General features: G+C 39.3%; 1 protein-coding gene across 2 annotated transcripts; it reads right to left on the bottom strand.

The window, feature by feature from the left end:
- Positions 1 to 324: 324 nt before the first annotated feature.
- Positions 325 to 16,502, bottom strand: LOC137342695 (serine/arginine-rich splicing factor 4-like). Of its 2 annotated transcripts, XM_068006800.1 has the most exons (6): positions 16,296 to 16,502; positions 7,183 to 7,325; positions 6,120 to 6,232; positions 3,796 to 4,010; positions 2,512 to 2,598; positions 325 to 1,764 (listed from the first exon to the last, which is right to left on the bottom strand). In XM_068006800.1, exons 1-6 carry the CDS (start codon positions 16,400 to 16,402, stop codon positions 942 to 944), a joined length of 1,488 nt encoding a protein of 495 aa, XP_067862901.1. In that variant the 5' UTR covers positions 16,403 to 16,502; the 3' UTR covers positions 325 to 941. The 2 variants fall into 2 exon arrangements, with proteins under 2 accessions (XP_067862901.1, XP_067862902.1); XM_068006801.1 differs by lacking the exons at positions 7,183 to 7,325; positions 16,296 to 16,502 and adding an exon at positions 6,621 to 6,798.
- Positions 16,503 to 16,718: the final 216 nt, after the last annotated feature.

The raw sequence follows: 16,718 nt of genomic DNA, 5'->3' as shown, positions 1-16,718 counted from the left end.
ACCATATTTCGATGTATAGGTGGTAACTGGCTTCATGAAGACCTTAAAAATAGGAAATACAAATTACTTGAGTCTATATTAAAAAAGGACAAGAAAAGAACCACACCCATCCAATCCAATCGACTCTGCAATTATGTACACCTACCACTTCTCCCAGCCTCCTCGGAGAGGGGAAAAAATAAAATAAAACCGGCAGCCAATTCGGGAAAAACTGGAAAATGAAGTCTGGTTTTGCTAAAGATCCATTCAATTGTACCTGTTAAATGTTACGTTACTGAAACAAAGGTGTAAACTTATAGGATGCCCACAAAGTATTGAGTCACCTTTCTTTCCAGAGTTTAAGTAGTTTATTCAAATTGAGATCCATCTTGCTGCAACTACTCATCCAAACAAACACAATACATCATGCCAACAAAGGCTTCCAGGCAGACATTTATTCGCATTTTATTGAACCAAACAAAAAAAGCAACATATGTTAGCCAGTTGAAAAAATAAAAAAAAAGCAGAAACTCAGGCAAAGAGCTATATCTATCTTCTCACAACTGAGGGAAAAATCTCTACATTCTGATTACACTGTATTGGCAAAATTTTACAATTTGCTATATGTTTTAGCTATGAAATCCACAACACCAGAAACAGATTTTTTTTTAATTGATCAATACAGGTGAATGTAACTTTTAAGACTTCATTATACATATCTGACAACACCAGCAGTGATGGACACCTTTGTTCTGCGTACAGCATACCTACCCAACAGTCCTCCTGACAGTACAGGCTCATCATAAAATTTTAATTTAGCACTAAATACATCTTTTCTATTATGAAAAATGTACAGCATATCAATGTCTATTGTTTGTATTATCTGTGGTACAGCTAACAACAGACCTGCCAGAAAAAAAAATCTGTTAAAAGTTTTCATAGAAAATGTAGACACAGGAAATTTAGGACTTTGAGCGCGACCTGGACCTGGACCGAGACACAGATCTCGACACAGGTCGAGAAGGTGAACGTGACTTTGAACGTGACCTGGTTTTGGAGATCGATTTGGACCTGGAACGAGATTTAGATTTGGCCTTTGATCTGGACCTTGACCTAGAACGAGACGCACGACTTGACTTTGACTGTTCATTCGAGTCTGATTCCCCATCCACTTCTTCACCTTCACCCTTAGTTTCTTTCTCAGCATTTGATTTTCTAGTCTCTTCCTCCTTTTCCTTTGATTCTGATCTTGACCTAGACTGTTCTTGGTCACCTTTTCTCTTCCTGCTCTTACTGGTAACTTTAGTCTTGCTTTCACGTTTGCTACGCCTTTTGTTCTTCTCACTTTTGCTCCGACTCCTGCTCCGGCTTCTGCTCCTCTTCCTGCCTTTTCTTTTTTCCTTGCTCTTGCTCCGACTTCTACTCTTACTCTTACTCTTCTCTTTGCTCCTACTTTTACTTCTGCTCTTACTTTTAACCTTCTCTTTGCTTCTACTTCTACTGACAACTTTTTCTCCATCTTTACTCTTACTCCGGCTTCTACTTTTCTCTTTGCTAACACTCCTTTCTTTCTCTCCATTTTCATTTCTGTTCTCAGTTTTCTCTTCTCCATTGTTGTCTCTAATCTGTTCCACACTCCTGCTCCTGCTCTTACTATTCCCCTCACTTCCACTCCTTGCTCTGCTTTTCTTCTCTTTACTTCTGCTCCGGCTTTTGTTCTTGTTCTTGCTCACACTTCGACTTTTGCTTCTGCTTCCACTTTTGCTTCTAGAGTGTGAGCCAGACCTGAAAGGAAATGGAGGGAAAGGTTAAACATTTACTTAAAAGTGATGCTCGAAAACAAAATATTTAGCTGGTTAAAATAAAAGACCCACAAATAGATTTGAGACATGATTATCTGCCCTAGCAGCATGACTTTCTGAAAAAGTCCAGTCAATAAAATGCCCTTTATTGCCTTGCATTCTCTAAGTCATTCCTGATCAAACTGCTCCTGTGATCTATATACTTGGTCAATGAAATGACTAAGGAGTGGTCTCGGCAGGAGCTGGAACAGAAATGGCCATTCTCGATGACTTCAGTACGCTACATGATACAAGTTCTGAGTAATCACTTCAGCTCCCTTTCTTATATTGATTTCTGCAGATGGTGGATTTCCCCATCACCCTTCACAACTGCCGTGTGATTTTCCACATTTTTTGCGATGACAAATCACTTGCCATAAAACATAATTTCAAAAAACATTTAAAAGCTATTGAGACTTTAAAAGTTGAAATGATCTACAATTATTTATCAAATTACTTTTTCCAAGATTTTACACTGGCCCCTCTCCAGAAAATTCACATTCCCAGCTCAGTCAATTTCAGCAATATCATACATCTCCTTTCCTGCCAAATGAATGCTCAAGACTGGTCTCTCAACTTTAAGTAAAGGCAGTTCTGAGGCATGAAATCCTAACCCCAATACTTTGCCACAGCAGATACACAAATCAAGGTAGATTTGAAAGATTGAAGTGAAGTGGTATTATGTACACACCGGGATCGAGATCGACTGCTCTTACTGCTTCCACTGTGACTTCGACTCTTATGAGAACGAGAGCGATTTCTGCTTGGAGATCGAGACCTAGAATTTTTTTTTAAATTAAATGGGCGTGGAACGGAGAAAAGGCATGAAAATTAAATTTAGTAGTACAACAACTTGCATTTATATAGCACCTTTAAAGTAGGAAAATGTCCCAAGGCGCTTCACAGGAACGTAAATCAGACAAAAATTGAGAGAGCCAAAGAAGACATTAGAAGGCGTGACTAAAAAGCCTGGTCAAAGAGGTAGAGTTTAAGGTGGGTCTTAAAGGAGAAGGATGTGGTGGAGAGGATTAGAGAGGGAATTCCAGAACTTAGGACCTAGTCAACTGAAGGCACGGTCACCAACGGTGGGGCATAGGGAGTGTAGGATGTGCAAGAGGCTAGAGTTGGAGGAACAGAGTTCTCAACAACAACTTGCATTTATATAGCACCTTTAACGTAGTAAAAGGCCCAGAGGCACTTCACAGAAGTGCAGACAGAAATTGATACTGAGCCAAAGGAGGAGATATTAGGACAGGTGACTAAAAGCTTGGTCAAAGAGGTAGGTTTTAAGACAAGAGAGAGGCAGAGGCTAGGGCTTGGATAGCTGAAGGCATGATTGCCAACGTAGGGCGAAGGTACAGGAGGATGCGTAAAAGGTCAAAGATGGAAGAATGAAGAGTTCTTGGAGGGTTGTACGGCTGGAGAAGGTTACAGAGATAGACAGGGGCAAGGCCATGGAGGGATTTGTATACGAGAATTTTGGTGGACCGGGGCCAATGAGCACAGGGGTGATGGGTGAAAGGGACTAGGTGCAAGTTAGGATACAGGCAGCAGAGTTTTGGATGAGCTCAAGTTTTTGGAGGGTGGAAGATGGGAGGCCGGCCAGGAGAGGATTGAAATAGTTGTGTCTGGAGGTAACAAAAGCACGGATGAGGGTTTCAGCAGCAGATGGGCAGAGGCAGAGTCGGGCAATGTTACAAGTGATGAGTGACAATAGTCGCTGCACTATTCTGGGAACATGCAGGAAGTGTCCTGCACAGGCGCTCTCTTTCTTAAAAAAAATACAACCGAATAGAATTTGCAGTAGTTTTTGAAACTTAGGTGGGAGGATTTAAAGTTTTTTTTAAAGTAATGATCTCCTTTAAACTAAGATCAACAAACCCACAATTCTTCCTGCAAATCGGCAACTTTTGACAACCTCTCATGCCATTATCCGCTGATCGCCAATGTTAATTTTAAATTGACCCTGAAATACCTCGAACGGCTTCGGCTTCTGGAGTATGAACGACGTCGTCGTGATGAAGGCCTGTCTTCAATCAATCTGATTTTTCTGCCATTAACTTCTGTGCCATCCAGTTTATCAAGCGCTCTTTTCATATCAGAGTAAGACTTAAATTCTATTACACCTTCATTCTTTCTTCCTTTATGTGCATCTGCATATGTAACTTCACCTGCTTGACGCATATAATCCTACAAAAGTACAGTATAATCCCATGTTAAATTTTCTTCCTTCACCTTTTACTTTCGTTTATTTTTCATTCAACATTTTCTATTTCAGCATGTTCAATAAATAGAACAAAACCTTTGGCAGATTTACAATTTTTAGCAATGCAGATGAACATTTTGTATGCAATGATTATAGGAGATTTAAAATTACTAGTCAGCTATGTAAAAATATAACACTCGTCTTCGTATACTGCACAGTACTAATCATTCTGAACTAACCCAAGCTCATTCGGATAATACCCACATAACTAAGCACCAAACTTTCACAAGTATATTTTGTCACAATGCCAAAACTCCGTGGAATAGGATGTGAACGAAACTTGTGTATTAGTCTCGCATTAGTCATTTGGATGAGAAGCCTAATCCAAAGTAACTTGCTATGTGAATGTTGGTTGTACCCGTTTCAGAACTCATCTGCAGCTAAAAATTAAACTTCAGGTCACAACTATTTATTGTTCATGATGTTCTTTAATGAATGTGTTTTTATTATATGTTGCTCGCTAGAAACTGAATGAATCATAGTTGGACCAGATTATAATAACTTAATCAGCACTCCTGATACCTCACATCCCAATGGGCAGTGTGTGCTCTTGCTGACTGCCTTCTTCCCTCCAGCAATTGCCATTACCCCAGCTAAAGCTGATGATCAATACTAAAAATGTCAGAAAAAGAACCTAAAACAAATTTATAAACCTTGTTCAATATTTTAAATGGTAACTTTTATGCTGCATCCATCATTAATCCTGCTTCTAAACTTCAACCTTACATACTATTCCAGTGGTTCTTATGCAGACACTTTACCTTCAAAAATGAAATCCACCTGATGTTCCACTGTCTACTTTTATGGCACCATCACCACAAGGATTGCAGTGGTTCAAGAAGGCAGCCAACCATCACCACCTCAAGGCAACTAGGAATGGGCAATAAATGCGGTCTTGCCAGCGTCACCAACATCCCGAGAACAAATAAAAATATTTTTGGGTACTACAATTTCCATTTTTGCCACCCCCTTCAACTTCCTTAGATCTAGTGTAATTTTCATGTTAATGCCTATATCATTCATGTTTATTAATCCTTTCAAACATAGCTACTGAGTGTTATCGGTACACAGTTAAAAGCTATCAACCTCATTTCTACTCTAGACCCAGAAACTCATTATGCTCTAAATTTGTACTTTAATATTAGGAGAATGTACAGCATTATAATGCAACATCTAATGATTGAAGTAATCAGGCACCCACACAAAAATTACTCTTGTAAAACACAATTTACTGAAATATTTAGCACGCCATGATTAATATTCAAATTACATTTTTTTTTAAAAATCCAATTATTTCCGCATCCCCTTTAAAGGCATTGACTTTTGCTGGGGTACGTTCTAAGGAAACCCGTCGCTCTCCAATACAACCAACTGGCCATTCTTCATATGTGAGCCTTGACAGTGAGAATGGGGCATCACAACTGAACCTGTCCCAGTGCTCACCTGATTTCCACATAGGTGCACTTTTCAAGGAGGGGTCACTCAATAGTGATCAGGAGAAGGAACCTGGGCGAGTGTCCCCTACATAGCCCGATTATGTTTACGCCAATTGTAATACCTCCTCGTGTCACTATTGCTGAATCAGATAACTCAGAGATTGCAAATCAAACTTGGGAATTTATGGTCTACATAGCTTAATTACACACTTTATTTACAATGTGAGTCATTTGCTTATTTAAATCGTGTCCACATTCTATCCTTGAAGAATGAAGAAATAAAATAACTACATTGATAGGTGCCCAAAAATCTAAAATGTAACCTAGAAGATCACATCTTGCTAAACTGTACAGATTTTAAACTAAATGAAGCTGCACATGTATAACAAAAAATTCTATTCACCTACAATTAAACTGTGACTCAGAATATTTCCTTACATAATCTACAACTATACACGACTTAAAGTCTAAATCCATGGCACACATGGAAACTTTGAAAGCATCCTTCCCCTAAAGGGAACCTTCACCACATATACTTTGTGACACATTGGTGCAAAACTAGAAATCTTTCACGATCACACAAGATACATTACAAACCTTTAAATCTTGCCAGCTGCACCGGCTAGATAAATTTTCCACAATAAGTCTATATTCTGTACGAGTTGGAGGTCCATATCTGTCTCTTCCAGATCTTCTATAACCATAACCACCTTTAAGGTGACAGGTAAACACAACAGTAATATTTTAGTTACTGCACATACGTTGATTTTAATTCCCCACTAAAAATAGGTTACATTGATAAAATTACAAACACAAGACATCTAAATATTAACATCTCATCCCAGCAATTTAAACTAAACTATTACCCCATTACACTATAAAAATTATATTTCACCTTCATAAATTACTCCATAAATCCAAACTATTGTATTAGAGAATTACACATTACAAAATCATTTACTTTTATATATAGAGTCTAAATACTGTATTTTAATAGAATCAGAAAAATTTACACAAGCATGCATAATAAATTACATGAAAATGATAATGATTTGATAAAGTAACCAAACCACTAAACCAGTTACCATCTATACTTACGGTGAAAAATGGTTTTCAGAATATCTGACATGAAAAAGATTTCAGGCACCTATTTTCAGTTTTATCACATCTGCCTCTAACCCTTGGGGTCCTCACCACCCAGGTCTAATGGCAAGAGTAGCAGTCGTCACATGGCTTCCTTAAGGTCAGCCAAAGGTCAATGGTCTTAGGTCTTAGAGCCACTCATGGAAAGGTAACCCAAGGCCAGCAAATGGAACAGGCAGTCATCTTAGCCTCAAAGGACTCTTTTAATTAAAACATTGAGGTCTTTGTTAAGACTATGGTATCAACAATCACAATGAAAACATCGATTCAATTATAATTTTAAATGACTTACTATAATAACTTGAGCAATAATTTAGTCAAATCATGAACATTAGGGTATATGCAACTATTAAATACAAATTTCGAAAAGACAGTTTTTACATGCAAATGTTTAAAGTTATTACGAATGTAAATTGCTGCTAGTTATTCTATATGACCAATTCAGATTTTGTACAGTTTATTTTACAATGTTTACATTAAATATTTTCAAATTATGACTAATAATGAAAATGCTTACTGCGCTGAGAGCTGTAACCACCATCCCTTCGAGGACCTCTAGCATGTTCAACGATTACCCTTTCCCCACAAAGTTCTTTACCATTCAGCTCATAAACAGCATCATCTGCATCTCGAGGATCATCAAATTCAACAAAGCCATATCTATAAATGGGAAAAAAAACAAAGAAATTTAAAGCATTTCCCACATCTAGTACTTAGCAAGCATGTACAAACAAATGAAGCACGAGACGATCAGCAAATATATGCAGTAAATCTCAAATCTGGTAGTGAAACTGCAGAAAGGGAGAGCTAGAGCGTGCACACATAGCATCTGCAGAAGCAGCATTAATACAATATGCTGGGATTTGGAATATCCAAGGCAACAGTAACAAAGCTCAATGGATTTGTCCTAGATCCAAGATGTTGCAGAAACCTAGCACAGTACACAGGCGTCTGGAGTTACTAGCGTATGAACACTTGTCTCGCCCGCCTGAAATTCCCCCTCTGCCATTTTAGCAGAGCTAACCCACTTGAAATAAATAGGTCAACTTCACTAAAATAGCAGAAAGAGGATTTTCAGATGAATGTGTTAATCATATGTATGCTGGTGTCCCATGTGATAACTTAAAGGACTAGATTTTACTCTTCAACAAAGCTTTTTTTCCCCTCAATCAATATATCTTACAGATGCTTAAGTTTGACTTCCACTGTTCCCCTTGGCACAAAAAAGTCATTTTCTAATGCACTGCAAACTTCTCCTGGTAACCCAATACTACACACACTGATTGTTCTGGTTTGTGCGGCCAATTGCATGTGACGATCACAAATCAACTAGTCTGCAAATGATGAAAACACTAATGAGGCTTAGTTAGTTAATGAACATTTGAACTAAAGTTGTAGAAATTGAGAATTATAGAACTATTCATAAACAAGGCAGGATTAGGGCTGTACTAGTAAAATACATGAATTAGAATCAAGAATGTTCATAGTTATTTAAATTAACAAGTTTTAGCTAAATGTGACATTATCTGTTTGGCTGATTCAAAGATTGCTACATTTTAAAAGTCACATCAGAAATTCCAGAAACTGCTCCAACAAGGATTTGAAAACTTTACAACTTTTCAAACCCAGTTTCCAAATATGGCAAACTATTTCATTTAGAACCATCAGTGGAATAGTACAGATAAAAACTAGATCTTTGAGGCAACCAGGCCAGTAAGTAACAGATAAATTCAATGTGGACAACTAAAATAATTAGTATAGGAATACAGGGAGTTCGTAAAAGGGAACGATGGTGCAGCATGCTGATCAATGAAAAGATCCAAAGGTCATGCACAAACCTATGAAATCCAGTCTTATGCTTAGCTGAAATAAAAAGGGAAATGAGATACTAAGCTACATTAGCAGAGATTAAAAAAAACAGGAACAGAGAACAAATCAAACGAGATTTGTATTATTGCTGTGTAAGGCATCAGTCTTCTGGAGTAGTGTACCAACTAATCATAGGAAGGAAGAAAGGATATTACTGCCCTTGAGGGTGCAGAGGCAAGCAACAATGGTAATTCTGGCATAATAAGTGCGTGCTTATGGAAAGAGAAGCGATAGGGGGATAGGAAAGTGAGACAGTGGTGTTGATCTCTTAAAAAGATTAAGACTTGTTGGGCACAGTGGCTTTTTGCTGCTTCTATAAATTATGATTGCATCATCAAATATTTTCACCTTAAAGATATTGCAGGTTGCACACATGGCTGTAGAGGGAATCAGTCACAACATTCCATTAAGTTATGAAGCTAAGCTTAAAAGTTACGTTGAGGGCATTTAGTTTTAAATAGTTTGGGCAAAAACTAGGATTCCCGCATAAAAACATTGTGAAACTCAAGCCATTTCTTTGGAGAATGCAATCAGACATCTCACTATGGAGGCTGTAATTATAAAACATTTAGGCAATGTACTTGCTAAACACTTTCATTATTTTGTCAATTTCAATGCCTTCCAGTGAGTAAATCTTCAGCAGATTTTACAAACCAAACACTTAAAATTAGTTAGTATAAACCATATATCTGAGAATACTAAAATTTTCAAATGCTAACTGTAAGCAGAGAGTTACTAGTATTCAAAAAACTATTATTTAATACTTGTCTTTGATTTTCACATATCCACATTGGGGCCTCAGTTTTTCACCATGTATATCATTGACTTGGATAAAGGAATAGAGAGTTGCATATCCAAGTTTGCAGGTGACACTAAATTAAAAGGAACAGTAAGTTGTGGAGACGGGAGCAGGAAGTTACAAAGAGACACAGACAGACTAAATGAATGGGCAAAACTATGGAAGATGGAGTTCAGGGATGGGAAATCTGAGATCATCCACTCTGGAAGACAAATTGGAATATTTTCTTAATGGGGAAAGACAAGGAGCTGTGGAGGAACAAAGGGATTTAGGTGTTCATGAACAAATTAAAAGCAAATGCACTGGTACAAAAACAATTTAAAAAGGCTAATGGAATGTTGGCCTTTATTTTAAGGGGGTTAGAATACAAAAGTGAGGAAATTATGCTTCAGTTGAACGGAGCCTTGGTTGGACCCTGTCTGGAGAACTGCACTCAGTTTTGGGCACCATATATATTGGCCTTGGAGTGGGTGCAGTGCAGGTTGACCAGAATATTACCAGGGGTTAAAGGGTTAAATTATGAGGCCAGGATGCATAAACTTGTATGTATTCTTGTTTGTATTCCCTTGACTTTCGAATGTTATGGGGTGATCTAATCAAGGTGTTTAAAACGACAAAGGGATTCAATAGGGTAGATATGGAGAAACTACTTCCTCTATTGGAGGAATCCAGAACAAGGGGACATAATCTTAAAATTGCTAGGTCAGTCAGGAATGAAATCAGAAAGCATTTTTCACATAAAGGATCGTGGAAATCTGGAATTCTCCCCCTCAAAAGACTAAGATTCTTAGATTTACATTAGGTAAGAATATCAAGGGGTATGGAGAAAAGGCGGCTAAAAGGAGTTGAGATAATAATCAGCCATGATCTAACAGAATGGCGGAACAGGCTCGAAGGGCCGAATGGCCTACTCCTGTTCCCATGTTTATGTGCAAAAAAAACCTGTGTTCCAAATGTATTTCAAACATTTGGGTTTTCAAACAATGGATCTGTGAGAATCTGAAATACGCAGAAGACACCATTTTTAATTTTAGTGATCATAGACATTTTGGGATCTTTGAAGTTTTTTTGCTGTAATGCAGAATTTTAAACAATTATTCTGTATGTTCATTTTGTCCGTTATGAGAGTCATTAAACAGTGGAAAGCAATAGCTCAAAGACTATTTCAAATAATGTGTGTGACAACAGGTAATGGTAATGCAATATAAAATTTGTTTACCGACATGCCTAACAAAATGTTTGTTGTATCTTGCATGTCATTTTCAACAATTCCAATTGGTTAATGGGATCAAGCCATGAGTTGAGACTATTTTCACTTATTTTCCTGGTTGAGATAATCAAGTATTACTTTGTAAAAAATTATATAAAACAAATTAAAACTAACAGAACATTACATTTTGTAGATTTTCTCAGTCAAAAAAGATCACGATTAGTGCCATTGGTTATTTTAATATTTTGATACCGAATGAAAAGCACAATCAGAAATATAAGCTGATAGTTTCTCAAGAAGTGTGAAGTGATGGGTGTAGATAGCTGTGTTTCATGATTTATTTCATTGTGAAAAAGTGGTTACGGACCTTTGGCCCATGCGTCAGGACATTTATTTCTAGAAAAGCAACAAAAAAAATACAAGTCCTTCAATGGGTTAGGTGGCACAAACTCCCAGCAACTTGGTAGGAAAAATAACCAAGAATCAGATAAAAGTAACAGTTATAGCTAGTTGTACATAATCAGCCAAAAAAAAAACTTGGTAGCTACACATACATACATACAAAGAAGAAAAATTACCATAGCAAGTCTAACCAGATCACAGCAAAGTCACAGATTTAAAAAAAGGTATTTTTCTTTCTTTTTTTTAAAAAATAAAAATGAATATGTGCAAGCCATGAGGACAGGACAACAGAGATGATGGGAGAAACAGGAAAAATTCAACAATAGCAAAGAACTACAGAAGGTTTTTATCCCCCCCCCCTCAAACTTTTGGACGTGAGAAACTTCACAGGATATTAACTAGTTGGCATAGAAAATTTAAATTTCATATAGTCTGTCATTTTATATGACATTAAGATTACATTGGAGTTGTGCAGTCCTCAAAAACAAGCGGACCTGATTTTGGTCTACTAATCTCTTCTCAGCGTGAATGAGGCAGTAGAGACTAAAACTGCAAAAGGTTCCGTACCACTGACGTCCCAATTTTCAAGCAGGCTTCAATTTAGGCAGCCGGCATTCCTGCCAGAAACAGGCAGGAGTCTAAAATTAAGCTAAGCAAATCAGAGATTGATGACGTAGTTATGACCGATGCCACTTTGGTAGTTTTTAAGCGCAGCGCTTGCCCAGGGGTAAACACGCCCACTACAGAGAATGGGACATGGCCAGAACCAGTGTCACTTAAAGGGATTGCTGGAAGCAGGTCTGGTAATAATTAAAATTAATTTGGTAGAGTTTTGATTTCAGGATAACCTTTATTACTCTCCCTGCTGATAATGATCTGTCCCTTCATTAACACTCTCCTTTGCCACACCCAAATCTGCCCAGTTCTCCCTTTAACCTGTTGCTGCCCTGCCAGATTTCCCGTCCTCCCAAATACTGCAAACTACCCATTAATGCTCAAAATACAAGGCCAACTGAATTTAAATAAAGAGTAACCATCAAAATGACTCAGGCCTCACGCTGATGACATCGGGGCCAGCATCTCAATTTACAAAGAGCAAGTTTAGTATTTTATTTGAGAGGACCCAACAATTAAAGTGTATGCCAAGTTGCAATTTAGACAATGGCTATAAAAACAGTACCATTTGCTTTTAACCTTCTGCTCAGCAGCAACACTGATGGTCAGTCTGGAAACAGTGGAATTATAGTCAGAATTCCAGTACCATACATTAATATATGCACCAATTCAATTTCTGAAAATCCAAATGCAACATTTTCATTAGGTTTAGTTCTAGTAAAACTAAACTATTACAAATATCACTTTAAATTCCACGTTTGAGTCCTACTTGAATTTCCAGAGAGAATTTAGAATTCTTTAATTCGCATAAATGGCATCTTGTAAAATGTTTTGGTTTATGTAAGGGAACAGTTCTGGTTCTTCACATACTTGCCCAATTTATGGTGCTTCTGGTTAGTTTTACTACAAATGAATATCATAATGCAATAAACAAAACATGTCCCATGTTTATTAGTGATATGCTGTCACTGGAATTAAGTGTAATGGTGAGTGTAATTTTCTTTCTACTATATAGCCACACGAACTGCAATATGGATTTTCATTGTTCTTAGCGTGGGTTGAGTCTGGAGTGGGATTTGAGCTTTATAACACTAATATGGCAAAATACTGACAATTATAGGTCCGCTACTGGTGGTGGGAGTAATTTAAAGTAATGAATAAAGAGTAACGTACATTAAAGAGTACAGGATTAAGTGTGAAATTCTGCCGTCTCATATTTTTTATTCATTCATGGGATGTGGGTGTCGCTGGCAAGGACAGCATTTATTGCCCATCCCTAATTGCCCTTGAGGTGGTGGTGAGCCGCCTTCTTGAACTGCTGCAGTCTGTGTGGTGAAGATACTCCCACAGTGCTGTTTGATAGGGAGCTCCAGGATTTTGGCCCAGCAATGAAGGAACGGCGATATATTTCTAAGTCATGACGGCGTGTGACTTGGAGGAGAACGTGTTGGTGGTAGAGATACCATGCGCTTGCTGCTCTTGTCCTTCTAGGTGGTAGAGGTCATGGGAGGTCCTGTCGAAGAATCCTTGGCGAGTTGCTGCAGTGCATCCTGTAGATGGTACACACTGCAGCTGCAGCGCACCAGTGGTGTTTAGGGTGCTGGATGGGGTGCCAATCATGCGGGCTGCTTTGTCCTGGATGGTGTTTAGCTTCGAGTGTTGTTGGAGCTGCACTCATCCAGGCAAGTGGAAAGTATTCCATCACACTCCTGACTTGTGCCTTGTAGATGGTGGAAAGGCTTTGGGGAGTCAGGAGGTGAGTCACTCGCCGCAGAATACCCAACCTCTGACCTGCTCTTGTAGCCACAGTATTTATGTGGCTAGTCCAGTTAAGTTTCTGGTCAATGGTGACCCCCAGGATGTTGATGGTGGGGGACTCGGCGATGGTAATGCCACTGAATGTCAAGGGGAGGTGGTTAGACTCTCTCTTGTTGGAGATGGTCATTGCCTGGCACGAATATTACTTGCCACTTATGAGCCCAAGCCTGGATGTTGTCCAGATCTTGCTGCAAGTGGGCACGGACTGCTTCATTATCTGAGGGGTAATGCAACTGAACACTGTGCAATCATCAGCGAACATCCCCATTTCTGATCTTATGACGGAGGGAAGGTCATTGATGAAGCAGCTGAAGATGGTTGGGCCTAGGACACTGCCCTGAGGAACTCCTGCAGCGATGTCTTGGGGCTGAGATGATTGGCCTCCAACAACCACTGCCATCTTTCATTGTGCTAGGTGTGACTCCAGCCACTGGAGAGATTTCCCCCTGATTCCCATTGACTTCAATTTTACTAGGGCTCCTTGGTGCCACACTCGGTCAAATGCTGCCTTGATGTCAAGAGCAGTCAATCATATTGTTAACAGTAAGCTAAATAAACCTCATGGCAACGCTATGATAGGGATTTTCTCAATACAGTAGTTACTGCTTTACTAAAGGAAGTATGCCTGATAAAATGAAACAGCACAAGAACAGAATCAACAAAAATAACTGAGTCATAAACCTCTACAGAACAAGTTCAATATTGCATCTTTCAGTTTATAAACTAATTTTTTCAGCATCAGTGCAAAAGGGTTGATCACTCATTATTCTCGTGTAATGTGCCAGTCACCTTGAAGTACAATTTAGTTAAATCAGATTGATTAACTGGTGTGAAAGCTAACATTTAGTTTGCTATAACACTAAAAGAACGCTATTGCCGTCTACTTTCGAGAGATGCTTTTAGTTCAAAATTCCACTAGAAACATGGAGAACATATATTGCACAAAATTTGTAAGTTTATTTATATTGGCTGACTAGCTCTCAGGCAAAAATCAAGTTATGATCAGCTTCATTAAAACAAATGAGAAATTTAGCTCCATTCTATTTATAACTTTTTTGGTTCATTCTAATGGGGACTGTTCAATGTTTGTTGTGTCTTGTAAGCAGTAAGCCTAGTAAATGGCATCTCTTAAAAAGCATGATGTCTGTAAAGTGGTATATTGGGTTTAATGTAGAATGTGTATTAAAGCAATTCTCCAACTAACAGTGAACTATGAACTAGACCCTTCATCCATTTTTGTTCTTGGAGCTACTTATATCTCAGACTTTTGCAGCCCCATCCCTTCTGAGTGCACACTATACAGATATAAATAGGGTATCTTTACAACTACACAAATGAACCTGACCCAGAGTTCACTTTCATTACATTTAAACAGATGTTTACAAAATGTGAGTTATATAGCCAGAAAAAAAACTACCCTGTCACAACAAATGCCAGAAGACTAGTAGAAAAGTACTCAGTCCACATTACTATGGAATACTTGTCCAACAGCTGTAGGTATAAGAGCTTTGTGGCCACTATTCCTGGTATGTAGCAATATCCAGCTGTTTATTTGGATTGAACTTCATCAGGAACTGCAGTGAAATTTAAGAAGCAATCATGCCAGTCATTTCATGGGACTGATAGGAACAGGTGGAAAAGCATTAATGCCTTTGGTTCATTCTAGAACCAGAAAGCAAACAGCAGTGTCAAGGGAGATAAAATGTAGGCAGTTCTGCTAAAGGATCTCTGCCAAAAACACCAACCCATTTTTCAGATGTTGACCAACCTGATTACAATTGGCAGCTTTCATTTCAGGATTTCCAGCATTGGCAATTTTAAAATCTCAGGGAATATGTAGCCATGTGGTACTGTAGTTAAAAAAAAAACAATTGCCTGTGCTGATATAATGCAGTTGTTGAACATTTTATGCATGGGTGGGGAAAGAGAAAGACATATATATATATAGCACTTATATAGCACCTTTCACAAACTCAAGATGTCCTTTACAGACAATTAAGTACTTTTTGAAGTGTAGTCACTGTTGTAACGTAGGAAACACAGCAGCCAATTTGCACACAGCAAAGTCCCACAAACAGCAATGTGATAAATGACCAGATTACCTGTTTTAGTGATGTTGGTTGAGGGATAAATATTGGCCAGGACACCAGGTAGAAGACCCCCTGCTTTTCTTCAAAACTGTGCCATGGGATCTTTTACATCCACCTGAGAGGGCAGACGTGGCCTAGGTTTAACGTCTCATCCGAAAGATGGCACTTTTGACAGCACAACGCTCCCTCGGTACTGCACTGGGAGTGTCAAGCCTAGATCTTGTGTTCAAGTCTCTGGAGCGGGACTTGAACCTGCAACCTCAAGGAGGTGAGAGTCACAGTAAATGCCAGCGGCAAGCAAAATATAAAAACAAACATAATCCTCAGTAAATGGATGGTTGGGGAGGGGGGGTGCATGGGAGAAGGAGACAGGAAGTACTGGTTGCTTTTGGTTTTTTTTTTGTGTGGGGGAAGAGGGGCGAAATCCCAAGTCACAAAACTACATGTACCTGGTGCAAAGTGCTGCTGCTGGTCCCCAAGGGTTACTCGTTGCAGTGGCGCGCGTGCGCAGTAGCAGCGGGCGCCACCAGTTTGGCGCGCATGACGCACCTAGCCTTAACAAAGAGAAGCGGCGAGAAAAATCAAACCAACACCAAGCTTCCCCGAAACACCCTGCAGCCGGCCCAAGACTGGGGGGGGGTGGGTGAGGGGGGGCGGGGGGGGGATGAAAGCCGGATTGTTCTCCGGGTGGGTGCGGGGTAGGATGAGCTGGGCCTGGGCTGAGGGGAGGGGAGGGTCCGGGCCCCAGCAGTGAGGGGAGGGGAGGGGAGGGGGTAACTCGCCGCTTGGGCGCCATTTTCTTCCCCTGGTCTATCCACTTGACTCACCCGTTCTTTATATCCACCTCCAAGATTTTTCCATAACCCTTGAAGAACCGCTCCACGTCCCGCTCCCGGGCCTGGTAGCTCAGCCTGCCGATATAAACCCGCGGCATTCTCTCTCGCTCGCTCACCCTCCTCACACACCGCCTGCCCTCGGCTGCTGCCGCGGTTTCAAAGTCACCGTCGCTCCGGCTCCCTCGCCGCCGTGCGTAAGGTGCCGTTACCCGTACGTAACAGCGGCGTCTTACGTGTCACGTGTCTAATTTGCATAAAGGGCGCTTTCTATTGTGTTTCAATTTTAAGAAGGAACTGTGTTCAATTTATAAGCCACTAACACGAGGTTGAGATTTACATTTTGTGTATATATATATATATATATATATAAATAGGTTTGCTATCTGTCTCGCTTGATTAAAAACTGAGACAGTT

This window comes from Heptranchias perlo, chromosome 26, assembly GCF_035084215.1.
Source record: "Heptranchias perlo isolate sHepPer1 chromosome 26, sHepPer1.hap1, whole genome shotgun sequence".
NCBI lineage: Eukaryota > Metazoa > Chordata > Chondrichthyes > Hexanchiformes > Hexanchidae > Heptranchias > Heptranchias perlo.
The sequence above is the reverse complement of the archived record's forward strand: the minus strand, read 5'-3'. Positions and strand labels throughout refer to the sequence as shown.